This window comes from Tetrao urogallus, assembly GCF_951394365.1.
Source record: "Tetrao urogallus genome assembly, chromosome: 9".
In the NCBI taxonomy this organism is placed as follows: Eukaryota; Metazoa; Chordata; class Aves; order Galliformes; family Phasianidae; genus Tetrao; species Tetrao urogallus.
The window spans coordinates 14,911,913-14,939,215 of NC_136822.1; the positions used below are offsets into that span (position 1 = coordinate 14,911,913).

The 27,303-nt window shown below is 43.4% G+C and overlaps 1 protein-coding gene across 1 annotated transcript in view; it reads left to right on the plus strand.

Moving 5' to 3' along the window:
* The window catches only part of DIS3L2 (DIS3 like 3'-5' exoribonuclease 2), a gene marked incomplete at both ends in the record, with an annotated part of 163,372 nt that overhangs the window by 90,917 nt on the left and 45,152 nt on the right, over nt 1-27,303 (plus strand). The window contains 3 exons of the mRNA XM_079540028.1: nt 10,124-10,236; nt 16,196-16,303; nt 20,072-20,305. Coding sequence (XP_079396154.1) covers nt 10,124-10,236; nt 16,196-16,303; nt 20,072-20,305 — 455 coding nt within the window. The remainder of the gene's footprint in view (nt 1-10,123; nt 10,237-16,195; nt 16,304-20,071; nt 20,306-27,303) is intronic.

Here is a 27,303-nt window from a genome sequence, read left to right on the forward strand (position 1 = left end):
GCGACACTTGATGCAGAACCTTTCAGCTGAGCCGTTTGGTTTCTGTGGCATAGGCTATAGGAAGAATTTGTAATTAGAGTCTTGTGAGCTGATTTGCTGAAGATAAACACTGAAGAGTGGACTAGTGTTGAATCAAAAGTTATGTTATGGATTAGTATGCTTTCTTCTCTGTAAGGTAAGTGTGTAAGATGAATAGCCACCAGACATGGTTTAGAGAGAAAATGACAGAAAACCCACGTCACTGTATGAGTCAAATACAAAATGACCATAAACTGTAATTTCCTTAAATTTATAGCAGGAGTCAAGTGGGGGAAAAATAAAGAATACATACAAGGAATGGGATTGTGTGTAGTATTTGGTTGGTTTTTCCTTTGCTACTGTACATAATTAGCTGAGCTCTACTTTTACTTGCTGATTAGTCTGGTGCCTTTTTGTTAAGGATCTACGTTTTGTCAGTAGAGAAGTGGAAATGACAGATTGCAGTGATTAGAAGCAGGTACATTTTTCCTTTTCTTTTTTTCCCATCAAGAACTTGTGGTTGCAGATTCTTTGAAATACGCAAAATACAGTCAGGTCTCTGCCAAATCCAGATCAATGTTGTGTCCCACGCTGTGGTCCCATGCATTGCTGGTGGAATTGCAGCATGTACAGTATATTTTACCTCTTACTTTAAAATAACATGGGGTTGTGTCTGCGGAAGCACACATCACTTCCAATTTCCAAGGCCAGAGTTGAATGGAATCAGAGGGTTGAATTGCGTCACCCTTCCCCTACCAATTTCATCTCTTTTGAAATCAATGAGAGAGCTAAACAGTGTCATGCTCTCTTTAGCTTGACTGGAAATAGAGCAGATGGTGATTGAAAGGGTAATAGAGTAAGCCTAATTCCTGAACAAGTGCACTAAAATAATAAAGCTCTGGGATGCAGAACAAGAAAGTTTGGATTTGGTTTGAGCATTGATTGCTGGAACATAATTTTTTAAAGCATTTCTTGCATCTGTGTGAAAGCTACTTGTGGGAAGATTGTGGGTTTTTTGTTTTGATTTTTTTTCCCCCCACAAAACTTGGGCAGAATTAGTTGTTGGTAATTCATATCTGTTGCACTGGATTTTTGTATTAAGTATAGAAATTTTATAAAGATTCCACCTCTGTTCCAAAAGCCTTGTATTTGGAAAACAGAGATCAAATTGAGACAGTACATAAACAAATTCATAGAGGAAAAGGATGTTAGGGTTTAAGCAATATGAAAGGTAGGTTGCCTATAAAGGGCTAATCTAATAAAGATCGGCTGCAGAACATGTGATCGGACACACAAATACAAGTAGAAGAATTACTGTTTAAAGTGAATGTATTTTCCTGAAGTGAAGAGAGGTGCTGCAGGCAAAATCTCCTTTTGAATCGTTCATAAGTTCAGGACCTGGGACAATTCCCCAAGGATTTAGAGGCGTGGGTTTTCCTGGGTCAACAGATATCCCTAGTTTAGATACTAACTTAAAAATGGTAGTGCCCAACTTTGTACTGAAGAAAAACCCTACAAAAGATCAGAATTCATGTAAGGAGTTGGGTAATGAGGAGAGGATCAGAAAATCCTGATTTAAAAGCACTCTCTCTAGGATTTATTTTCACTGAAGAGAACTCAGAGATGAGGAGGGTTGTTAGAGAACCACAAAAGGTAGATGATGACCAAACCAGAGCTAGAGAAAACAGGATTTCCCAGCAAATTCAGCAGATAGGAATCCAAAGATAATTGAGGGTACAAAAAGGGTACAGATAGCTAGGAATAAGTTCCCACACAGTTGACTTCGGTCATATGTTCTGTTGCATGCAGGCAGTAAAGATACTGTTGCTGTATATATTTGTTGTCAATTTTTCAAAATGACAGGATCCCTCAGAATCACTGAGCTATTGTTGTAACTAATAATTTATTGCTGTGTATGGATTTTAAGAACCTAACTGAACAGGAAGAATGTCTTCTTACAGTGCAGCTCGCTACAGTACTTCTTGATTGTAGACTATTGTGTTGGTTACTCAAAGTGTAAAACAGGGCGCAGATGGAAATGTTTTGGAAACGTTTCTGAACATAAACAAAAAGTTGGATGGCTGAGAGTGAAATCTCAGCAACGGCCTTCTATTCTCAAAGAAGCTGAAATGTCAAGGCTGCTCAGTAGGGAAGTAATTTGTTATGTGTTTGGCCTAGCACTGAATTCCAAGGTCTTGTTGACTGCCCAGGAGCAGCCTTGGATTTCTGTGTTCAGCAGAGATATCACAGAAGATTGACCTAGGAGAGAGGCAGGTCCCTTCCCACTCCAGACCTTCATTTCAGGAAGAGGATGACATCCTACACTCCCCAAAGATTGTGATCCATCTTGAAAGCTTCTGGGTGCCACTTCCCTTTTCTTCATATTCAACGACTGTTGATTTCCTGATAGAGTTGATTTCCTGATAGAGTTAACCTCTTGGAATAGTGATAACAACAAATTGTGACGTGAATGCCAGAAATTGTCCTTTTGATTTTGTCACTGTGGAAACATAGCTGCTAAGAGGGTGCTTGATAGAGCCAAGCACAGACTCCCTTGGCAACTTCTGTCTACCGGCGAGAAGTGCTTTCTGAGCTGTAAATCTGAGTTCACCTTGGTGACCTGCTTTGACAACTTGTCTTGGGAAAAGGTTGAACATCTGTCTGTGGAGTGGTTGGTTTAGACTGAGTAGCAAAGATTCATATTGAGCATAAGTCACGAGCAGTCATCTGGAGGTTCTCCCAGAGATGGCCATGTGGCAAGCACCGTCATCCAGTGGAGAAGTTAATGTATCTGAGGTTCTTATCCTCTTCACTCATTACACTTGTATCTTGCAAGTAAATTAATACAATTTTTAAAACTTCTCAGTGGAACTTGCTGTTTTGGCACCTCACAGTCTGCTAGATCTTTGTGCAGACATGGAGGAAATCAGCTGACTTGTTACCTTTTGCAGGACGTAGACATCACTGCATAAGAAGCTGTTGTATCTGGTCGCAGTCTTCCAGCGTTGGCCAAATTTGATATATGAAAGAAATGGCATGTTCTCTTTATTTTCCATTGTTATCTTTGCTGTTCCTAACTGTCCTGTGTCCTGCCTTAATGTTTTCTATTAAAGTACTTCTGCCTTACTTCCATCTGTATTTTTCTGTGTGATTCTTGTTCCGCAGTGTGAACAAATCCTTATCCTGTGCACTTACTCTGTTGGATATCATTCCCTGTGTCCTTCAGACTGCAATTAAATATTTTATCTTGTACATGCTGCGTAAATTCTGTCCTTCTGAGTATTTAGTGCTTTTCCCCCCAGAGTAATTCCTTCTTTGTTAAAGTATCTGACTTAACGGTGCAGTGGTAACATTTGCACAGAAGAGCTCTTCTGTTCTCCTCCTAAGTTATTGCACCTGGTTGGAAGGCAATTTTCATGAACAAGAGAGGCAGTAGCTGTGGTCCGGATGGCAGCATCTCCCATCACAAGGTGAAGAACTGACATGGGTTTGCCGACAACCCAGAGGACAGGACACTTGCTTATGGATTTCTCTGCCTTTGTACAAAAGGATATTCTGTGAGATCTGGAGATCTGACTTCTGATCATCACCAGCTGAGATGCTTCCAGCATCTACTCTGTGTTCCCATGATAGGACTGACTCCCACACTCCTAGGAATTTGGGGATAGTTTGTGATGATATTTTGCCATCTCTGAACTTACTCCTCAGTGTTGGGCAGGTTGGGTGGTGTGTTGCTTGTGGAGGATTTAAATGCTAGCCTTAGTCAAAATATTTAAGTGCTGAAGTTATTTGGGTTATGCTGTTTTGTGTATAAAGCTCAGGGCTTTGTAATGCATGATGTGTGAAGTGCCTTGTTATGTCAGTATTCTGGCTTTGTTTTTCAGTATAAAAGGTAGCTTTTACATTCTATTAGGAAGTGAGTTTAGGAAGTTGCTGAATTTATTAGCTGCTACGGATAGAAAACTATGCAATTCACATGGAAGAGCTGCTCCCAGAATTTAATTTAGTAATAAAATCTCCTCATATTCTGAAAGTGTTTAAAGATTTGTTTGTTGGTCATGGAAAAAAAAAAATATTCTGCTATGAACTACTCCTTTCCTAGTAGATTTCTCTGTTTCACATCTTCACTTGTCCATCATTGCTAAAGGCACTTAATGAACACGAGTTCTGTTTTGTACCTTACCTGGAGCCAATCCCAGATTTGTTTGTAAAAGCATGATCATCTCCATAACATTCAGTCAATGCCAGAGACTTAAGGTCAGAGTGACTGTGAGAATTGAGTAGAACAGCACTTTAAAAGTCACTACAAGCAGATAGGAATTATTCTGGATTTTAGACTCATTAAAATCTTGCTTTGACCTTTTGACTTAAAGAGGAAGAAGGAAGAAAAAACGCACAGATAACCCATTGCCATCTGTTTTTAAGAGTTGAGCTGTGAATGTTTTCAGGTTCTCTTGGGATTGCTGAGGGCATCACTTTCCAGCACTGCCATTTGTATCAACGGTTTCTCAGAAATCCATAAGATGCTGAGATGCTCTCAAAGTCTCTCTGTGGCTGGTGATCACTGGCAGTTGTTCCTATGGGTTGTTTCTCATGTAAACCAGAGGGGCTCAATAGGGATATGTCCTAGAGGCGAGGCTGGCAGTGGTGCCTGGTGGTATGTAGTGTAGTGTTTTGTGGATCATGACTCTTTAGAGGTGCTTATTGTTTGGGTAGAGAGTTTTTCCTCTTTTCAAGTCATTGCAACTTTCCTGAAGTCATATTCGTGGCTGGTTGGAAAACTGCTGCTCGGTGCCCTGGGGACTTGTCCTGCTCTCTTTGAGGTACAGAATTCTGCTTCCTTTTGCCAGAGACTTTTCATAAGGTTATGTTGAAGAAGAGACCTTTTGAGAAAGAAGAAGATATGAACTGCTTTTAAGAAAAGTGTAATTAGTTGTATTTCGGTTAGCTGGAGCAGCATCATATGATAATTTAGAAACTTTAGTTTCCTGGTAAACAAGATAATGCATTTATGCTCAGTTGCGCTGTGCTTTGAAAAAGCAAAATGGCCCTGGGGCACACAAGTAAAATTTAAGCACTCTCTTTGTTATTTTAAAATAACTGAAATAAAGCACACTGATTTTCTGAACAATAGCTTGGCTTCCTGTGCTTGAAGAGTAACCTCAGCTGAGAATTAAAGCCACCCACCTGTATCTTCAGACTCCCGAGCAGACAAATAACTTGCTCTTCCCACAGTTCCACTTGTAAGTTTTGTATTAATCTCTTCTCCTCTTCTCCATATTGCTCTTTTTTTTTTCTTTTTTTTTCCTTTCCTTTTTCTTTTTTTTTTTTCTTTTTTGCTGTCATTCTCTCTGCCCCCGTCCCAACCTGAACGCTGCCATGCCTGGACCATCGATGTACCCATGTAGTACATGCATGTCCTGAAGAGAAACATATGCTTGTGCATGGGTCAGATCTTTCATTTAAAAGCATATGCTGATGATCTGCAATGATCCTTAGCTACTTCCAGCAGCTTTTTCCTACTTCTGCTAGATGCTAAGCACTGCTTTGCCAATAAGTGAGCAGCACCAGCTACCCCCAGGGCAGAGAATGAAGGAGAGCTGTAATTATTTGCTGCAGGAGTTTGGCCTAACCTCAGAAAAGTCAACTGCCTTTAATTGCTGGAAGCAGCTGGTTGTTTTCGTCTGGAGCAAATTCTTTGCAACCTGCTTTGAACTTTCCTGTATCTCCCTAACTGAGAGGTAACAGACGTCTCCAGAAATAGTTGTTAGCACAAAAAACTTGGTATTGGATTTGAAGTTGACGTAACACTCTGGTTGATTGTAGGGTGATGAGTGAAGGTGAGATGGAAATAAAGGAGTGTGTATCCATGTGCTGGAGAATTACCTGTTGCTGTCTTATCCTCAAGGAGTAGCATTTTTAAATTCCGTGGTCCAAAAATTTACATGTGCCAGAGTACGAAATGAATGTGCTTGGCCTTCCCCTCTGTGTTTGTGACTAGGGTGCTGAAGACGGAGAAGGGTTTGCTGCCATCGTGTTAACTCACTGCTGTTCTGATACATTCAACCCAACTTTCTGATTCCTGGAGCAAATTCTTGATACAGCTTGCTGGGTTGACAGTTTTTATGGAACGTTTACAGACTCAAAGGTCTTTCTCCTTTCTTCCAGTTCCTTCTTGGTAATCCTTTTTGTTTAGAGTTGTCTTTCGTGCAAAAAAGAAAAAAGGTCTTTGAACTCTTTTGCTGTAGTACTTGAGATCATCAGTGAAGAAAAAAGAAACAGCTTGTTCTTTGTTCTTCTGTTAGGTGCCACACTTGAACCATTGTCCTTTGATTTTTAGCATCGTATCAGTGTTACGCACACAAGGTTTTGGAGTGAGTTCAAACAAACCAGATTCTCAGGTCAAGGAGCTGAACCTTCTCTAAAGAAGCACAGCATTGTGCTGGGGGATGCAGCTTTGCCATTTGGTAAGCATCCGGAGGAGATCCAGGCTTCAAGAAACTTGGAGAATTTCAGGTCCGTTTCATTCTGCCATTCCAGCCACTCATGCTGTGGTCAGCAAAAAAGGAAATGGTCGTCTCTGCATGTAGTGTCACCACAAATCCCATCCATCTCTTTTGCAGAGAGTTTTGGCCTGGGAGTTTGTTTGGTCAGCGATTTGGCCAGCTATTTCCCTCTTCATACTTGCAGACCTCCTTTAAAATAATATTCCCCTCTGCTATCCATCTCTGCTGCCTGGTCTGCCTGTGCAAACTAGGCAAATAGGGTGCAGTTGGCCAATATACCACATGTTGCTCAATTCTAAACTGCATTGTCTATTGCTAATTGTCTCCCACTCTTTAGATTCATAGTGATGGAGTTCTGCACCCACCTTCAAATGAAATGATTTTAAATGAATGAAATTATGAGATCCTGAATGAAAGAAGCCCTCCGAGCACGTTATTACAATAGATGCTCTCTTTTGCTCTTGCTTAAGTGTATCAGCTATATGAAGTGTCAGGCTTAATCCCCCACATATTCTTAAGTAGATACTCTAAGAAATTAAAAAGGTCATTAAACTAGTAGTGCGTATCTAGTTTTAGGGCTTGTTGTGCAGCTTTAGGTTCATTGTAGAATTGTAAATTGGGTCAGACAAATGTGTGGTTTGTAACATACACCTTTCTGTGAGAAATTTAGATTGAAATCAGGATGGAGAACTACATGCCAAGATATGAAGCCTATGTTTGCTGGGGAAGTAGATTTTGTCATCAGAATGCACGTGGAGTAGGCAATGTAGCAGTGTGTAGTGTCTGGTCCATGCATTGCCGACCCTTTCCTCTCTGTGGCAAGACTTTTTCAGTGTGGGAGGGTTTAACTCTCTTTTCCTTTAATTCAAGGCACATATTCTTTTTTCCTTGAGAAATAGCATAGGACTTACAATGTGAAATGCTCCTTCTGTGTTTGTCATAAAAATTAATGAGACTAGAAAAACTGTTTGTGGACCTCGAAGAGAATCCTAGCGGAAGAACTTTGTAGATAGAGAAATGCTATTCATTTTAATTGGCAAATAAACCAGGAGAGCACTAGAGAGCAGGTATTTCTGTGCAGGCTTAGGCCGGTATTTTCTGCAGCACATCCAGGGGAAATCAGATTAGTTGATCACTGTTTGTATCTTCAGTTTTTCTTGGTCTGAGTTTGTTGGGGGATGAGGGAAATGGGGTGATTCATACTTGAGCAAGGCAAACCCAAGAGCTGCCAGTTTGCATTATGTCAATGTATGTAACAAAATATTTAGATAGAATTTCCATTAAAAGTTCAAAAGCAGGGGGCTTGTGCTGACCCCAGCTTTTAGAACCTCTGGTGGGAAACCTGAGTGAAATTCAACTCCGCACGACGTGTTTTCGTTGGCCAACTCCATGTTTTATTATCTCATGCAATGAGATCTTTTTTGGTTTGTCAATTTTCTACCGAGGACAAAAAGTTCATGTATGTAACAGCGCACATATTGAATTAAAGTGCGATTAAAGGCATGATGTAATGACCCCCTCTCCTTTCCTTTGGTCAATATTTGCCTGCAGGGTCAATACATTACAATATTGACTTCAAAGTGTTCAATATTTTTTTACCTTCTGAGTGTGTTGGCTTCAGGAGTGTGTAATATTAGACCTGTCGGTTGAACTGTTAGTCTAAGACTTACTGTTTAAGTAGTTTCAGGCTTGGATGCCTAATCCACGTAGAGCAGCTTTCAGGGCATCTGATAATATCACAACACAGCTGTAGGCAGCTTTCTGAGGTGAACCATTTAATCCGCAGCCTTTTCTCCCAGCTTTCTGAGTGGTGGAATTTGTCCCTTGGTGTGCAGTGGGATTACTGCCCTCTCCTCCTGCTGCCATGATATTTACTCTCTGCAGGACTTTCCAGCAACTATAGGTTATGTGGAAAAACCTAAACCCCAGTGCTCCCATCTTCCATGTGATTTTCTGCTCTATCAAGGGTACGAAAGCAGCAAGAAAATACTTTAGAGAGTACTTTGTGTATGTAAACACAGCTTAATCAAACTGACTGGAGGAGCTGTTGCAGGTTGTCCAGGAAAGTGGTAGAATCACTGTCCTTGGAGGTGCTCAAGAACCTTGGCGGTGTGGCACTGAGGGACGTGGTCACTGGGTCCAGTGGGGATGGGTTGGGGTTGGACTTGGTGATCTTAGAGGTCTTTTCCAAGCGTAATGACTCTATGATTCACCTCTTCCCATTCCTGCTCTGCTGAAATCCAGCACTGTTACCCATTGGGTGCGCACCGAGGCAGATACACTGCATAGTGACATCAGCTATTAACAATTTGTCCTTCAAAAATGTGACACTTGAGAGAAAGGCTTTGATAATATCCTTCGCAAGGTGTATAAACAAACAGGATTAGAACCAGGATGGTATCTTATTATGCTGTCTTTTTGGAAAAAATAGAAGAAAGAAAAAATATTTATAGATACCACAGAGTTAGTGAATTCCTCTAAAGAACTGAATGTTATAATTAGGAACCCGCCACACTTAGAACTATTCTACAAATAAGCACCTCAAATCTACTCTCGTTCTTCCAGAGAAAACAAAGGTCAATGGGCTCCTTTGAGGATTAGCAGACCAGAATTTTTTGGACTGAAGTACTAATTACTTCCAAGGCTGAGGATGATCGCTACTTCCAAATTCAAATTATTGCTGAAACCTCGCAATAAACTCAGTAATACTCCTCTCTAGCCTAACTTTTGAATTAAGATACTTTTAGAGTAGACTGTAGTTGCAGGACAAAGAGCCTAATCTGAGGATAAAGCAGGATAACAGGGAGAATATTCTTGTGGAAGGCTGCATTTCTGCATATCCTGATACTAAATTATTTAAGACTTCTGTGGACATCAGCAGCAATTTGCACTTGACCCAGAGAGAATTGGAAGCAAGTACAGCTCTGAGATCCCAAGGCAGGCTCAAAACTTGTGTCCTGTACTGCCTGTGGGGTTGAAAGGTGGGGTCCCACATCCCATATCTGGTAGCAGAGCTCACTGTTATAAGCTCTTGTCTGTGAATACTTAACCACATGGTTTTTAAAGGCTTGCACGCATCCACCACTGCCTGAGCACTCATACATGGATGTGGGGTGAGGTAAGCTGCGGTCACAGTGGTGGTGAATTTGGTAGTTCTGAGAAACCATAGTTTTCATCTTAGACGGGAAGAGATGGATGGAAATACCATTTTTGTGAGCTATAGGCACAGCATATGGGGGAGAAGAGGAGTCAGAGTATTTACATAGAATAATACAGAGAGATCAAAATGCAAAAGCATTCAGACTTGTCAGAATGATGAACAGATTTGTGAAAATCACGTTGTCATTCTCTTTTCCTTTTCTTTACTGTCTCACTAGCCCTGGTGGTACAGCTGGTATAGGACTCACACATCCCAAGAAATGTCTCCCAGAAGTGATCCAGCAGAAAATGCTGTGGTCATAAAACTGTTTATTTTTATTTTTTAATAATTTTCTTTTCCTCGGAAAAGTAACTTCTGGATTGAATTATTCCCTATTCCCCAGTTCCCTCAATGCCTGAATTTCTACCTGCAGCCTACTGACTTCCTTGTACGATTTCAGGGAACTTTGAAGTGGGTGTTCACATTGCGGATGTAAGCTACTTTGTACTGGAAGAAACAGCACTGGATAGAGTGGCGAGCGAGAGGGCAACGAGTGTCTATTTAGTGCAAAAGGTAGGAACAACTTTTCTTCTTTTCTTCTGAGCACTGTTTTTTCCTTTTACCTTTGCAAGTTTGTTTTCAGTTGTCATCAATCAAAATCTGGCTACTATTGCAAGAAAACTACAAAAATTGATGAACCGGTATAGTCAAGCACAAGACTTAATGCTATGCACTGGCTCAGAGCTCATGAAAACAGCAGTGCGTGAAGCAGCAATCCGTGGGTAGAAACTCAGGTATGCCAGGGCTTGGTAGCTTAGGAGCAGCTTAACTGGGAGGGCTGTGCTGACCTGGAGCTGGTTCAGGTCCCATAGCTTTAAAGCTATGTTTATATCATCACAAGCTGGAGATAACCTTGACACGGCCCTACTTGGTTTCTCTGCATTGCTGTTGCAGGCTCGAAATTTGCAGATCATAGGATAATAGAATTATTAAGGTTGGAAAAGGGCCAAGGTCACCAAGTCCAACCCCAGCTGACCCCCATCCATGCCCACTGACCACATCCCTCAGTGCCACATCTCCACGGCTCTTGAACGTTTCCAGGGACGATGACTCCACCTCCTCCCTGGGCAGCCTGTGCAGATGTACCACCACTATTTCTGAGAAGAAATGTTTCCTAACATCCAACCTGAATAGCGGTAGTGATGGAGATAGTGGTAGTGATGGAGAGTTTTGTCATCTCACTTCTTGAGGAACCACAGTATTTCAGTTTTCTTTCATCTTGGTATCCCACATATGGAGGAGCGATGCTTTCTCACCATGTACTGAAAAGATTTTTTTTTAATTGTAGAGATTTTAGTACAACAGAAGCAAATATTAAACTCAGTTTTGAAGTTGACTTGTAAACCGTAAAAAAGTTCAAGTTTGAGCATAATATTAGAGCAGAGGAAACATCCGTGTTTCATCCATGGATGATTATTTTTGTCTCATTTTTAGGTGAACGTGCAGAAACCCTTTCTAGCTCATGAACTATTGCAGGTACTGTGTATGAATTGAAGCCAGGAAGCTTGGCTCTTGGCTTCAGGTAGTAGAAGACCTTACCAGTGCAACCCTTCCTAGATGTTGGGGCGTCTTTGTTGATATAAACAAGCACATCCTAATTGCTGGGTTGTGTGGAGCAGCCATGAGAGCAGCACAGAAGTGTCTGAGCTGGATTGGTCATAGTTGAGACCAAGGAGTGACCTCACTGAATGATCACCTTGCCGGAGATTGACTTCTCCAGGAGTGGGAAGCAATGTGTATCTCACAGAAACAGCAGTTCTTGCACCATAGTCTTCCCAGCCCTACAGTCTCTGTCAATAAGCCTTTGGCTCTGTGATGCTCTGCTTCCACCTCTGGTAGGGGTGATTCCATAGCTGTCGCTCACCATGTCACTCGTGCTTGAAGGCATGTAGTTTTTTGGAAAGAAGGATTTTTTTTTAATAAACATTTTTAATGAAAATGTAGCTGAATTCAAAAGTTAATTGTTCCTTCTAAGTGCTTTTTTTCCCCAAGCACCAGCCATGTGTGATGCCTACAATAAGTTACGTGTTACCTTTTCACATCCATTATCTCCAATTGCTCTTCACCTACCTTGGCCTCAGCCAGGGATAGTGTTTTGCCCCCTCTACTGCCTTGCAGAGAATGCATTTTAAGAGTACAAACCAGGTTAGATTGTTAAAGCACAACGTTGGTCACTATTTTAATTGCAGTAGATGAAAAGGAGCAAGAGGACGGGCAAAGGAAAGCAGCCAGCAGTCTGAAAACAAGATGGTAGTGTGACTCTTGTAGAAAATATGCTTTCCTTTGATGGAATTGTTTCCTAAGACAGCTGTGATTCTGCTAGAGGTTAGCACCATGCTAATCCTCCCAAAGAAGTTAAGTGAGCCACATATTTAATTTTCCTGAGACATGTATCCAGAAGGGGAGTTATTGTGTAATTGCTAGCGGTCTATTTAATAAAAGTCAAAAGTTTTTGAAATAAGAGTGTATCAAATTTTAAGAAGCAAGAAAACCTAAACAGTTTCCTCTTTTCTGGCACATCCCTTAGTGTTATTTTAGGTGTGAAGCAGCTCGAATGAGAGGTCAGCCATAAATCTGTGTAATATTTTATTGGTACTATTTTATACTCGAGATCAAAGATGTGATCTGTAAGTCTATCTCCGTGCTGAGTCCCAGGGCTTCGAGACATTCACTTCTGACACCAGCAGGTTGTCAGGGTGTTGATATTTTGATAATCTCAGGCTGAGTAACAAAGAGTTGCTCAAAATCTGAATTCATGGAAGTGTTGATATAACTCTTAAGCAGAAATCTTGGCTCATGAACAAATTGCCTATTTCCTCTGAGTGTCTGTTAGTGTGTAAGCAATAGGCTTGCTGAGCCCGCCCCATTGTTAGACCTTGGCACCCTCCTCCTGGTGCTGGAGTGGGTGCTCCTGGTTGATGCAGTCCCTCCCCATAGGATCCATGGGAGAGATGAGGTCACCCCAGGGAAGTCAACAGTGGTTGTACCAACCAGCAGGGCAGTTGCAGAATGGGATTATTTGAGACGAGCAAAACTGTCTGTGTGGCTTTTGAAAATGAGGAGTTTGTTCTCTATTCCCTGCTGGTCTGATTGATTTTTCCTCCTCTGTTCCTTGCAAAACTGCTCCACAAGTCCAGTGAGCAGAGCCGCCCTGGCTACTGGGCTCTGCACTTGGCCAGTGAGTGTCGTCGCTGCAGCAGATGGTTCTGATTTCAGAGGCAATGTGAAGTTTTATCACCCCAGTATTTATGCTCCCAAGGAACAAATCTAAGGCTGGAAATTCGCACTTGGATGCTGGAAATGCTTTGCTAGCCTAAGAGGCAAAGCAAAAAACAAACAAACAAAAAAACAAAACAAAAAACAAAAAAAAAACAGCCCAAAGGGCTCTTGCAAGCAGGAGGTTGCATAGATGTTTCTGTGCCTGAAATGACTCCTCCATCTGAGGTCTAACTGTTAAGTACATTGCAGGCCATGGTAAGAAGGCCAGGTGTTTTATAAGCCCAGGGTGACGGTGCTGTAGGAAACCCCCTGCAGTGCCTTGTCCAACTTTGGCTTTTCCCCTGCCTGGCTGTGCGAGGGGCTGGCAGGGCTGGAGCTCTGCTGCTCCGGCCAGGTACAGCAGCAGTGGGCCTAAGGAGATTTCACACAGAGAGGAATGTGGTCTGATTTGAAATGCAGACTTGCAACTGTGAGCCTGGTGGATATCAGCCTTTTGCTGGAAGAAGTGCCCATTTCGTGTCCCTTGGGTCCTGCTAGGCTGGTGGGAAGAGATGATGTCTTTTATTGGTCTGAGTGAGAGATGGGCTTGGAAACCAGACAGCACAAGCCTTTCTACAGCCCTTGATTCTAGGATATGTTCAGTAAAAAGGATTTCCGAGGGCTGTGGGTCCTTTATTTCCCTGGTGAAAGTTTTTTCCCTAGCCCTTCTGGACTGCTCTAACTGCACTTCTAGGTCCAGCTACTTTTACACACCCCCTGCTCCCAGCTTTTTTGAGGTGATGCCATGCAACCCTGCTATTTTGTAAAACTTCCATGGGCATTACAGGCATGCTTAAGGAAGTCTCCTCTCATCCTGCGTCTCTTTCAGAAAGAGATGAAAATAATCCTATTGCAACGGTTCCTTCGGGGCAGCCCCTGGGATAACATCTCACTCTCTGAATTTGACACAATTGTGATGTCTTTGTACATTAAATGCTGGGCTTGCAACTACTAAGAATCCTTTTTGACTGTGACTGAATCACACTGAGGATCAGGCCAGAAGAGGAAATTCTTGCTGTCTTTGGAGACTTCTTGCCTGGGTTAAGTTGCTTTGCCTGAAGTTTCTCCCCTGCAAAACAAGGGTGACGTGGGTTGGAGCTTCTCCTTTTAACAGTAGGTTTGTTATAGCTAATTTCTCGGTGAGCACTTAGCACTGTAATTATGATCTGAGTTAAAGCTTTGCTTGTGTTTCACATCATTGAAAGCCCTTCCGTAGAATTATAGCCTCTTGAATTGGATATTAATCCTGCTCAAGTACACTTAAAACACGCATCCTGTTGTTTCACTCGGGCTGTTCTTTGTGGATGGGCTTTCATGTTTCATGTTGGCGTTTTGCTAGCAGACTGTTGTTGCCTCAGGAGAAGTGAAGGGAGAGGATGTGCAAAGGCATGAAGATATTCAGTAAGTACAGAACATCATCTCTGGGAGCCAAAAAATTAATCATAAGGCAAATGGGGAGAGATGGAGGCAGATGCTTGTAACAGCATCCTTAATTTGGATGGGAAAGGGTTGGGAGCTTTTATTAAATTGCCAGCACGTTGTTCACTGTGACCTGAGCTTCGGGGTCTCATGGAGGTCATGGGCAATCCTAGACAGGCAGGGATTTCCGATAGTCTAGAAAGCTATTTTCTCTCCTTTCTGCTACGGGCTGGCATCGCTTGGGCTACATTTATAACCCTGTGGCGTGGGCCCTTCCAGGCAGCATGGCAGCCCTCACGTACCAAATCTGTCAGTTATGAATGTATGAGTATTGTTAATGTGCTTTGCACAACTGGAATAACAGAGCTGACAGCCTTTGTGTTGCGGGAAACAGCTTATCATAATGTGTGCCCTGTGACCTCCCAGCTGAACCGGCGCTGCTGATTCATGTTGAAAGGGACTCCTTGATAGTTGGAGACCGTACAGTTAACCTCTTGGCATTAATATACAGTGCAATTAGAATGGATTTATGGCCATCACCCGGTGCCAAACCACAAATGTGATTAAATATTTTAGGAGTCTTTTCTTCAAAGCAAAAGGTAAATATCAACTGTGTGCACTTAAGGAGAAAATGGGCGTCTGAGACTTTTTTTTCTTCTTCTGTGTTGAAGAGCAGTTGTTTCCTTCACACCCAGATGTAAAGTGTTGTCTGTGAAATCACCAGGTCAGTGTGACAGAGTTTGGAAGAGCTGGGGTTGCTGCTGTTCCTGTGCTGTGTGGCGCACAGTAGAGCAGTCAAAAGTAAGGTGAATTAAATAGCTGAAATATCTTTGTGGCAAACTTGTGTAGAGCATTTCTCTCCGTGCTTGTCTGGAAAGTACCAGCCCACCTTACCACCCAGAGTAGAACCAAGAAGCAGGTACTTCTTCTTTGAGGGCACTTACTGCTTCCTTATAAAGGTTAATAATGAGAAGAGAAATGAGAATGTTGAGCTGTAATAATTAGGTTTGCTTCATTAAACTGCTTCTAAATTTTAGGTTTACTTCTGGCTTCACCTGGGAAATAACTCAGGGAAGGCAGAAAGACTTGGAGCTCCTCAGCTTTGCTATAGTGTGAATATGTGATGAGGCACTGGCACAGGCTGCCCATGGAGGTGAAGGAGTCACCATCCCTGGGGCTGTTCAGGAAATGTGGAGATGTGGCACTGAGGGACGTGGTTACGGGCATGGTGGGAATGGGTTGGGGTTGGAGTTGACCATCTTAGAGGTCTTTTCCAACCTTAATGATTCCACGATTATACGTTCTGCACTTTTGCTTTGCTGCTGCAGTCATGTGAGTAATACGTAGTTTGGAAATTCAGTGATCAACAGCTGCAATATTGATTGGTTGTAAGGAATTAGAGCGCAAGCGAAAACATCTCTGCCAGGAATTTCTGTTGGCTGACATTTTGTTCAAGCAGAGCTTAACACAGGAAAATAGTAATTGTTCTCCTTCTGTTTGCAAACACCGTGTTCAGTAGTCACAGAACAGGTGCTTTTGTTTATCTCACCAACATCTATGCATTCCTGTCTGTGCTGCAAAGCACAGCTCAATCCTTATTAGAGCCGTGCACGCTCCTGTGATGTGTGGGAACAATTTCATTTACGCTTTGCAGAAAGCAGCCTCAGACTTGCATTACTTGCCTGGTGCAGTCATTAGTGGCAAAGCAAAAGGTGCAGTTCCCAAATCCAAGCTCTTCAGGTTCTTACTGACACCACGATGCTTCTTCAGCACTGAGTTTCCTCTTCTCTTCTAGGTGATCCCAATGCTTCCCAAGCTGCTCTGTGAGGAGCTGTGCAGTCTCAATCCCATGCGAGACCGGCTGACGTTCTCTGTGATGTGGAAGGTGACTCCAAGAGGCAAGGTAGGTCAAGCAGCAAAGCAGGCATCCTGCTCAGCAGTCCTGCCTCAGTGGCCAGAACCTAACCTTGCAAACAGAGTGGTAAAAATGCCACGCCATAACTGCCAGCTGGATAGCAAGGGACTTATTGGAGAGCAGTAACAGAGGATGTAGGACTGTCCCTATATCTTGTCTTACTGATGACTGCAAAAATTTCACAACGTGGTAGGAAAAGGAAGAGCATTTGTATGAATGTTAGAAATGGAGGATTTCCAGCTCCGTGCCAGGTCACTCATACAGTTAATATCATATTTCCAGCAGTCAGGCACAGCTAATAGTCTGGGACAAGATGTTTCTCCCTGAATCCAACCCCGCATAGTGCTTGCAGGCAGTTGTGCTCTGTGGTGGATAAGGATCCCTCTGTGGTCTCCCTGGTAAACAGAGTCTTTTATTCCTCATCTGTGCTGCAAATTACATTGATACATGTAGAGTGTGATAGCTCTTCAGCAAAGGCACAGCTCCATCCTCTACGTGCTGTATTATTCCTGGAGATCAGCTTTGCAGCAAGCTGCCTTCAACTCTCTTGATTTCTCTCCCTCTCCTACAATCTTAGTAACAGCCCGGCAGTCTCCTCTGTGGTGATCGTTGGGTCCATGCTGTCCTAATGGATACTGAGTCTTCTTTTATGCTTTAACAAAATGTGGTTTCAGTCCTGTATCTGTGTCTCTCCAGCTCTGGCACTGAAGTGGATTTTATTTGTTCACCATGAAAAAGATTCCGCTTCCTGTAGCGGCAGCATGATTACTCCTGGGACCTTCTAATTGTTGCTACTTGGTGGGGCTTTTATTGACTCTGAGTGCTCTTTGGACAGCTAATAGTCAAGTCTTAATTAAAATAAGCTTTTAATTAAATTCTGTCTCTTATTCCCTGCAATGTGCCCACTATTTGCTTTTCAAATAGCATTTGTACTGATCCTGTATGGCCAGTAAGGAGGTAGGAGGATCGCAGCACCAAGCTTTGCCTATGGAGGTGACTGATCCCAGCAGAAGCAGTGCTCTGGGACATGACCTGGGGAAGCAGACTGCATGCAGGTGTCTGAGCAGCCGGGTTTCTCCTTGGAGGCTTTGCAGGGATGGCAGCCTTGGCTGAAGTCATTTGATGCGAAGAGGAGCTTGTCTCTGAGGTGGGACAGAATAGATCTCCTGCATTTCCCCTCTGAGCTCCCACTGTCAGTGCTCCAAAGCAAGTAAGTCCAGAGCCTGTGCATCTCCCAGGGAAAAGACAGCAGGTTCCTCTCCTGAATGCAGCTGTTAAGTTGGTAGAATTTTTGTTTATTGTTTCTTATAGAAAAGTAATGCCAGGCTCAGCTTTTGCATTCTGGAGTTGTCATCAGGAGTGTAACACCAGGAGTGTAACAAAATTTTGCCTGAGCAGTACTCCATGTAGCTCTGTGGACTCCAGTGGGACAGTGTGGTGTGATGTGTCTGGGATGACTTTCCAAGGGCAAAGGCATTAGCTGTATTGCTGAGCCTGTGCTGTTGTTCAGATGCAGAGCTGGGCGTTTTTAGGAACAGCGTGGCACGTTCCTGTTTGGAACCTGTTTGCAGTCACCAGAAAGATATTACATCTTTCTTTATATATTATATTACAAACAAACGATGGAACTCTTCTTTTTGTTACTGTCTGCTGATGTTTGCAGCACAATCTGAATGTAGCCTGAGATCTGACATTCTTGTTCTGTTCCTGGGGCTCAATATGCTGCATCTCTCATCTTACAAGGAAGTGAGTGGAGCTCTGAAATATTTGGCCTCATCTAAGCAAGCAGAAAAATAAGATTTTGTTGAAAGCTTCAAGTTCAGGCAGCAAAGTGGAAATCCGGTTCATTGCCTCCTGCTAGGAACAGAGCAAGTTCTTGGAAATAATGACCAAAAGCGCCGTGTATCTTCAGACCTGGCTCACACTGCTAGCCCAGGGACTGGAGAAAGTGCTCCTTCTCAGAGAGTTTGGCACACATGAGCTGATAGTGCCATTTGGTGCAGAAGTTAATAGCTGGAAGTGCAGAAGTTAATAGCAGGAGATGGAGCAGCTGACAGGAAATAGGAGCAGCATCTGAAAGCGTTTGAACAGCAAGTTGAAAAGTGTTGCCTATTGCAATTGGAGGTTCTGTAGAAGTGCTCAGCTCAAGTGAAGGCTGCTCAGCCTTTCTCAGCAAGGAACCTTCTTGGTGCCTGACTACCATCCCTGCACTGTAAGTCTGAAGTAACTGTTACCAGCTAACTAATAATTTCAAAAGTCAGTCTCAAAGTGCAGATCAGCTTCTTCCATATCCCAACCCTTCGTTGTTTAATAGCAGGAGATTTTGGGTATCTGGCAGATGTCATCAGATGTTGCTGACCTTCCAGATATGGATCCCTCATCACTGCCAGAAGCCCAACCACACTGAATGGGATGCAACAGAGCATGGAGCAGGTGCTGCCAGGAATTTTGCAGCAGCTTTCTGACCAGCTTGGTGCCTTTCTCTTCCTTTGTTTGTCCTTGTGTGTAGGTAGGGGTCACACACGCAATAACCATGAGCTGAGGATCTGAGCACTTCACATCACAAGGTATCACTTGCTGCATCCTGTCCATCAGGACACTTTCTTATTGAAAATGAGCTTAAATGTCCTGAGACTTTCAGAGATCTGAGCTGTACTGTACTTACGGTAGGAGGCACGGGGAGGGAGACAGCAGAGGTGTCTTGGGGATTCAGTCCTTTCTTTTTAAGAGAAAAAGCAATGTCCTTGAAGAGTCTGTTTTACAGATGGCTGTGCTTCACAGACACTGTCACTTACAGGATTTACCTTATTCTCTTGTGCTGATGAAGTGGTAAGGTGGTACTTGTACCTAACACAGAATTACAATTCTCCACTCATTCGCTGAGCACTTGTGCTTTGAATGGTTGATCACAGACTGCATCCCTCTCCAGAGCCCTCCTCCTGCCAGTGCTCTTGACTTTTCTGAAGAGCATTCAGCCCTTTGTTTCTCTGCACCTTCTCACTGGTTAGATGAGCTTTTGAGTTCTTATATATCCCTTCTGCACTAAGGAATAATTCTGAATCGCTTCTTTCACACTGGTTTTCTCGTATGGAGCTTAAAATGGGAGTGACTTCTGCTTAAAATTTTGTGATTTTTTCCATGATTTTCCTCTAGATTCTGAAATTATTCTGGGAGCTTAAAACACTTCCTGGCTTGAGTTTGGTCTCACACCATAAGCTTATTAGGAGAACTAAGGGATCAGTGACAGTCCAGCTTTCCTCCAGACCCACCAAAATCCTATTCATGCACTTTCACAAGTGCCAGGCAGATGCTACAGTCCCTGTAGCTTTGTGTGAATGTGACCACACAGCAGTCCTTTAGGGCCAGCCCCTCGTTCCCAATCTTCAGGCAATCTTCTGTTTTCAGATAAGAGATCCTTCTTTGCATGTGCAGGTATCTCTGTCTGTTGCCACCCCTGCATTTATTGAACTTTGAGTCTGCTAGCTGGTTTCTGGTGTAGTTCTTTATCAAAGAGGGAATCCAGGTAGGGGGAGAAGACTGAGGCCATTTCCAGTGTGAGAGAAGGACTTTATCATGCCTATACACATTGCTAGAGAATCTGAAGAGCCTTCTGATTGCTTCAGTATGAGAAGATCTTTACTCAGCAATGAAAATTAGTGGCGAGGTCTGTTGTCATTCTTTTCACTGTTGGTACAACTTCTCAAGCTTTTGTGCAGTGGAAGCCTTTAGATCTGCCTATACTTTCCTGTGTTGCAGATCCTTGACGAATGGTTTGGGCGGACAGTCATCTGCTCCTGCGCAAAGCTGAGCTACGACCACGCACAGAGCATGATAGAAAACCCCGCGAAGGTGTTCTCACCTGAAGAACTGCCCCCTATCTCCCCTCAGCACTCAGTAGCCGAGATCCAGCAAGCTGTGCTGAATCTGCATCGCATCGCCCAGCATCTCCGCAAGCAGCGCTTCATCGACGGTGCTCTGCGCCTCGACCAGGTGGGATTTGCTGCTGTATTCCTTTAGAATTTCCTGATAGAATAACAACTCCAAGGGAAAGGTGGGCTGGAACAGGAAGGTGAGGTGGTGTGCTAATGGCGTCTGAAAAATGGTATCAAAATGGTGTCAAAATATAAAAACGTGCACCAAAAGCACCAGGTAGGATGAAAGGAAACAAATAAAAAGCTGTGTTTTGAGGAGTGGTCCATCTTCCAGTATTTTTCAGAATCCTGAAACTATAGCAAACTTGGCAAGTAACTGGTGCAGCAAAACCGATCACAGCAGTGTCGTTTGGATATCCATAGTGCACATCACACTGTGAACAGTTATCCTCCACATTTATTGTGGTGCTTGCAGTACTTGTGTTTTCCACTCTTTCATAGCAGTTCTCTGAGAGGGAAAATGACTAGAATGTTATCTAAGCTAATGTTTATAAGTGAGTGTGGTTCAGAGGGAAGAAATGAGAGTGAGGAGGTTTTGTGTCTGGGACAATTTAAGTAGCCTTGTATTGGTTGTAAAACAGAAATGACACACACAACAAGTGGATCCAGTTATTTTAGATTACTACAGCAAAAATACTCTGCATTTGAGGTTCTGCTGCTCTGAGGTGGCTGCGGACAGGTTTTGTGGATAGGAGATTCCTGTAATTTATAGAACCCAGTGGCCTTCCCGACCAGGAAACAAAGTCATCTCTTGATATAAGGAAGCTCTATTGTTTCATATTGCAAAAGGAGCATGAGTCAACATAATTGTATTGCTGAGAAAGAAGCTAGCATACCGAGACGTATAAACAGGACTATTGTATGTAAGAGGTATGTTGCAATTCTTCCATTTTATTCAGGGCTGTAGAATTGTCTCCAGTTGTGAGAAAGCATGATCTGATTGTAGGGAGGGAGAGCAGCCAGTGTCTGCAATCGGTGAACTTCCTTGGCAGAGCATATGGCTTAATCTGGTGGAGCTGCTGTAAAGAGGAGGCAATGCAGTCTCACCATTCCAGGACAGACAGGATGAGACATCTGTGTTTTGAATTTCAGAGATGGGGGTTATACTTTAAGATGAATGTTCTGGTGTAAGAGTTGTGGTGGCAGGGCTGTTTTGCCTGCATGCATTGAAGGTCCTTAAGGATTGGTTAGAAGCTCACAAGTAAGCCTGGAGACAAGAGCTTTTGGTCAGGGTCCTCCTTTGCTTGAAAGAAGCAGTCTGTTCCTAAACTATTTTTTGGAAATCAGACTCTCATTTTGAAATCCTGCAGAGATTGTTTAAAACTTTTTAGGAACAGAGGTTCACCTCATTGATATTTATCATGCAGTGGCTAATAAGCTGGGCTTTTGTTTCCAACCATGCTGAGAGCTAGAAAAATGCAGTTTGCATTACACAAGTTATTACACAAGCTTAGTGTGCTGAACAGAAACCCTATGTGCTTGACTTTAGCACCTGTTATCAAACTAACCTCAGGATATGTTTTAAAAGACTTGTGACATTTTAAATGGGAGAATTTGGCCAGGGAAGCATCCTGTTCCAGTGATACCCTGTAACAGATTGGCGGTGCTTTGTTTTGCTCTGTGCTGTTGTGGAGGAGCCATGAAAGAGGAAGTGTTGAAGCATCACTTGTGAGATTTGGGTTAAAAGCCACTTCTAAAGGGGCTCATTCCCAGTCAGCCTGCTTCCTGGGTGGTGTGATGAACTGAATTATACTTCACAAGCGGCATTTTACACTGTACAGAATCTGTCTCCCCTGGCAAGAATGTCAGGGTGAAAGTAATGGTCCTTGAGAAGGAGTGTATTCTAGTTCAAGGAATACTCTCACTGTACTCACCCTTTTCAAGTGCTGCCATGGTAGCTACATTTGATAAACTACGTCCTGCTCAACGCATGGGAAAAGCTGTTAATGTAAGGCCTGAATAAAAGCAGTATTTGAGGGGTGTGTATGTGGACACGTCCAGTGTATGGTGGTGGGACAAAGCAGTCTGTAACCAGGAGTAGAATGAGATTAGGCCGTCTCCCTTTGTTTCCCCACTTTGAGTTCCCATGGATGCTGCTCTGATCTGGGTCTGACTTCCAGCCTCAGGGGTGGGCCCGAATGGGAAACGCACCTTTCTAATCTCTGGACCTCTCACTGATTTCCTGTTGAGTAATGTAAATCCTGAACAATGGAAGACAAACTCCAGCAGGAAACTAGGGGCAATGAATTATCTGATTCCAAATAAATATGTGAGGAAAGGAAATGATCGTCCCATAGTATTAAGGGAGGGGGTGGCTGGGCATGGGTGACTCCTGTGCTTTTTTCTTTCCAAGGGATGTGAGCCCTCTTCCTATACATTGCGTTATGTTTGAGTTCTGCCTAGGGGTCACTCCCTACTGAACAGTGATGAGCTTTTTTCCTAACTCCCACCCTGCCATTTTTCAGCGTGACGTGCTCTTGTGCTTCCTGTTGGTATGAAGAAAATCATTAGGAGAAGAGTCTCCCTTCCTGCTTTGCCATTGGCCATGGTGGCCTTGGGCTGGTGCTCTCCCTGCCTGCCTCAGTTTCCCCTTAGCGATGATATTTATTTCCCCTGTAGCATCCATATAATTTGGGATCAATTCCCCAAAACTGAGAACATCTCTCTTTTGAAGCAGTTCACGTTGGGTATTAGGAAAAGTTTCATCCCAGAAATAGTGATGGTGCAGCGACACAGGCTGCCCAGGAGATGGGGGAGTCACCATCCCTGGAGGAGTTGAAGGGCTGAGGAGTTGTGGCACTGAGGCACGTGGTCAGTGGGCATGATGGGGATGGGTTGACATTTGGACTTTGAGATCTTTGTGGTATTTTCCAACCTTAATGATTTCATGTTGTGATGAGGGGAAAGTTTCCTGTCTGAACATTGCTACCGCATTTTTGTGACCTAATGTGAGAGCAGCATTTGCTTTCCCATAGCTCTCCTTCAGCAGTAGTTTTAGAAGCAGGAATCTCTGTAGCTCAACAGTTGAAGAATATTTTTTTGGATAATGTGGGAACAGCACATCTGAATCAGTCAGCAAACCTTGAGAAAAATTACAGATGCAGTCTTGAAAGCTAAGGATTTGTCAATGCAGTATCACTATAGGGTTGTGAAATTTTGAATTCCTGCTCCAGTTTGGTCCTGGTCATGGCAACCTGCAGACCTGCCACTCTTTTTTTTTTCCCTTGTTTCCTTTCAAAAGTCTTTAAGAGGGGAGTCCACCTCCATTGGACCTTGAGTCTGAGGACCTTCTGTGCAACCTGAGCCACATATCTGATGCTCTTTGGGATTGTGCTGTTCCCGTAGTCCTCTTCTGGGGCTTTTTCCCTAGCATATAGTTATATAGCGTATATGCTGGCTTGCTAGCTCCAGAAGGCAGCTGAGCACTGATTTTTAAAGGTTTAAAGTCTTTGCATCTTCAGCAGCTAAGGAGCTTACAAAACTTTGTCCATGCAAGCAGAGATGAAGGTATTTCTTTTCTTTCTCCTTTGGAGCTGCAGCTTTGAGATGTAAAGGCAGGACTTGCTTTATGCTGTGGCTTTGAGCCAAAGTATTTGGGTATTTATGGCATCGTCTGCTCCTTGCCTCCCTCCTGCCCCAAAGCACAAAGTGCCACCCCTCTGCTGTCCTCTTGCAGCTCTCAGTGCACTCGTGCTATAAAAGTGGAGCAGGGATTTGACCTGGTTTAAAAACCAAAGTGAGCACTCCTCACAACTTTTCTTTTTTTCCTGGCCGCGTTACTTTCAAGCTGGATCACTTCCCCAAACCACAGCTTTTAGAAACACTAGCCAGAGAATCAGATAGAAACTTGCTGTTAAAAAAGAACCATCAAGTTTATAGAAAAGCTCCTTAGCTCAAGCCTGCCTAGAGGAGACCTGCTGATAAATGGTTCTCTTTTTGGCTTCGGCAGTTTATAAATGAATCACAAGGACAGATGCCCACAAAGAGACAGGTTCAAAGGGATTTCAGTGCGTATTTAAAATGAGAATGCCCCGAGATGCTGATCTGTCTCTATGACAACTGTGTGAGCTGTGAGAGGTGGTTGTGCCGGTGATTCTGCCTTTGCCAATGCACTTAGACCTGTGTGCTCAAAATGTTGGCTTTGACCAAAGTTCGTTGTGTGAAGAACCCAAAGCACATTTGCATTGCACATTATTTTGTTGGTGGCTTTCAGTTGTTTGATAGAATAGCTTTTCTCCTTGTTTTCTGCACAAAGGTGTTCAGCTTTGCAAGTGAATGTGAAAAAAGAAAGAAAGAAGGATAAAGATGGCAAATATGAGACTGTTATGCAAATGCAAGGACTGAACTGGTAGTGAAGTGGTCTGGCTTCTGCTTGTTCTGGGCTGTGTGCTGGGTCAGTGTCACCTCATCTGAGCAAGCATTGCTTTTCCCTATGGGTTTCTTATTGTTTTGAGTAACAGTAAAAATTGTGGTGGTGTACCTCTGCACCATGCTGGAGACCTTGCTGGTGTTCTATGCAGTGGCTGCTGGGGATAAGGAAATAAGTGATCTTGAAGAATAGCCGTGTTTAATTAGAATTGGTGAGACTCCAAACGTAAAAGTGTTGCTGCTGCAGGAAATGTGTGACCCCCAGTACAGGAATGTGTGCTAGCAGCATGCCAGCACCAAAGCTCCCAGTTGTATTCTGTACTGCATCAACTCACCACATCTGTATAGCTTTTGAACCTCTCAGAATAGATTCTGCTTGATTCAAGCAGTTCTGAGAAGCCAAACACATAGAAGGTGAGGAGGAGGCACATTGTATGTGCAGGATGTGATCTTGTATGTTGGGAAATTGGGATTTTGTGGCTGCTGGGATGGGACAGAAACACATTTTTAAAGAGTTAACTGCTGCTAAATGCTGTTAGCTTGGAAGTCTCAAAGTCAGGGATTAATTACCATCACCACTGAACTATTCTAATATGAGTAGTAACTAGAAATAATCATTAGACATTTTGTCGTATTTTCTACTTTGTGTTTGTAAGGTAAGCATTCAGATCATGTAGTCTTTTTGCTGCGTGGAGGTAGTAAATGTTTCTGTGAGGACAGCCAGTTAAGCAGCCATTGTGCACTGAGTGCAGAATATCTGTATAAGAACAGGAGGTGCTTTGGCTTGAGACTGTGCTTGGTTCTGGTGGGAACATTGGACAGTGGGTACCAAATTCCTCTCGTATTCAGTTTCCTTGGGATAGGCTGAGGTGTGTACACAGCCACATGGGTTGGCTTGGGAGAAAAAGCAAAAGGCTCATTTATAAAATCGCAGGAATTGCCATGATGCCTCCTAAAGATGCTGCTACAGCAATGGTGTGTATGAGTGTTGTGAATGGTGTGATGAGGCAGGATGGGCTGTGCGTACAGTGCTGTGAGATAAATGGAAATGCAGACTGACAAGGGGCTTTCACTATTCACTTCCTATCACAATTCTGCCATTGTCTAATGCTTTTCTTTGATGTCTGGTTAAAGAGACGTTGCTGATACCCAGAATGGGGACAGCAGGTGCTGTGCAATCATTATGGACAGTTGCTTATACTGTGTGATACATTAGGCAGCTGGGGGGATGTTGGATGTATTTGGAGATTAATTTCCTTTGGGATTTTAATAGTCTTTTGCATAGCCCCAGTTAATACATCAAAATGAGCATCGAAGGCCATAGCTGTCTTCTGGGAGCTGCTGCTCTTCCCTGCAGGAGTAATCAAAATGCATTTGCAAAGGTGAGTTAGTGAAGTAGGAAGGATTTTCAAAATGCCTTTCCTACGATACCACAGGGAAAGTGGTCCTTTGCAGGCCAGTAGGAAATGCCATCGCTGTCAGGAGCAGCCAGCAGCTCAGGTCAGGCAGTTTGCACACACACTGGAGGCATTGTGAGGTCATGTTATGGAGCTGGGTCTGTGTGGGCTGAGCAGCTTTCTGTGTGCGTGGAGAAGTTTGCATTGCCAGTAGGCATTACAATATTTTGTTGAAGTTGGGATTTTGAGTAGAAAGCCTTCAGAATCTAATCATGGAGGGTCGTTTACCCCGGGATTTTAACAAAATGTACCCGGGAGTGTGAGTAGGATTGATGTCCTCACACATGTCCTGCCGTTCCCTGATCGTTCTTCTGGAGCTGAGCAGCTGTGTCACAGCAAGAGCAAGTGGCCAAGTTGGCTCCAGCAGGAGCAGGGAGCGGGACACTGGAGTGTAGGACTGGGCTGTAGAGCATTGTGCTGGGAGCCACTGCAGCCAGATGTCCGGGCAAACACATCCAGGAAAGAGCTCCTCACACAGTGGTGCTCCAGCACTGATTCACCACCTGTGGAGCTAGAGCGCGTTACAACTTCTGCTATTCTTATTGGAGTATTCCAGCTTCTAACTGATGTATTCACATTCTCTGGTCATGTGCAAGTGGTTTTTTGTAATAAACACATCTTGACCTCCTAGCTGTATTAAATCTACCATGTACCAGAAGCTCCTGCAAAGTTCGCACATGGAGACACCTCTTGTGTTCCTGGACTGTCCAGTCACAGGTGGGTCAGCAGCCTGGGGTGAGTCGCTCTTGGGGACTTCAGACAGCGCTGAGTGTCTGTAGATGAGGGAGAGGGCATCTGTTGTAGGTGCTGCCTTGGTGTGAAGGGATATGGCTCAGACATGAAGCTGTTAGCTAGGGGTGAGCAGAGGATTCGGTGCTTCATCTAGCTCTCAGTGCTATTTTTCAGGTTAGTGGGAAGAGAAGAGGCTTCTGCTGGTTGTACTTCAAGAGGTTCAGAACAGACAAACTGGTTCTAAATGTTTGTGTAGTGCTGCATGTGGGCTGAGTGTTAGAACAAAATTCTGATTTTGCATTTCTTATTGAGGAAGCAGTCCTTGCTCTTGGTGTGTCTTGCTTTCCAGTTGATTGTTGGTGTTTTTCTTACCCAGAGATGAACAGACGTCATCAGAAAGTCCTCTGTTGCTTCAGATTGCATTTGTCACATATTTGAACTTGACAAGGGTTTTTTTTTCAGGTATTAATTATTGCTGACTGCATGGCTAATCCATCAT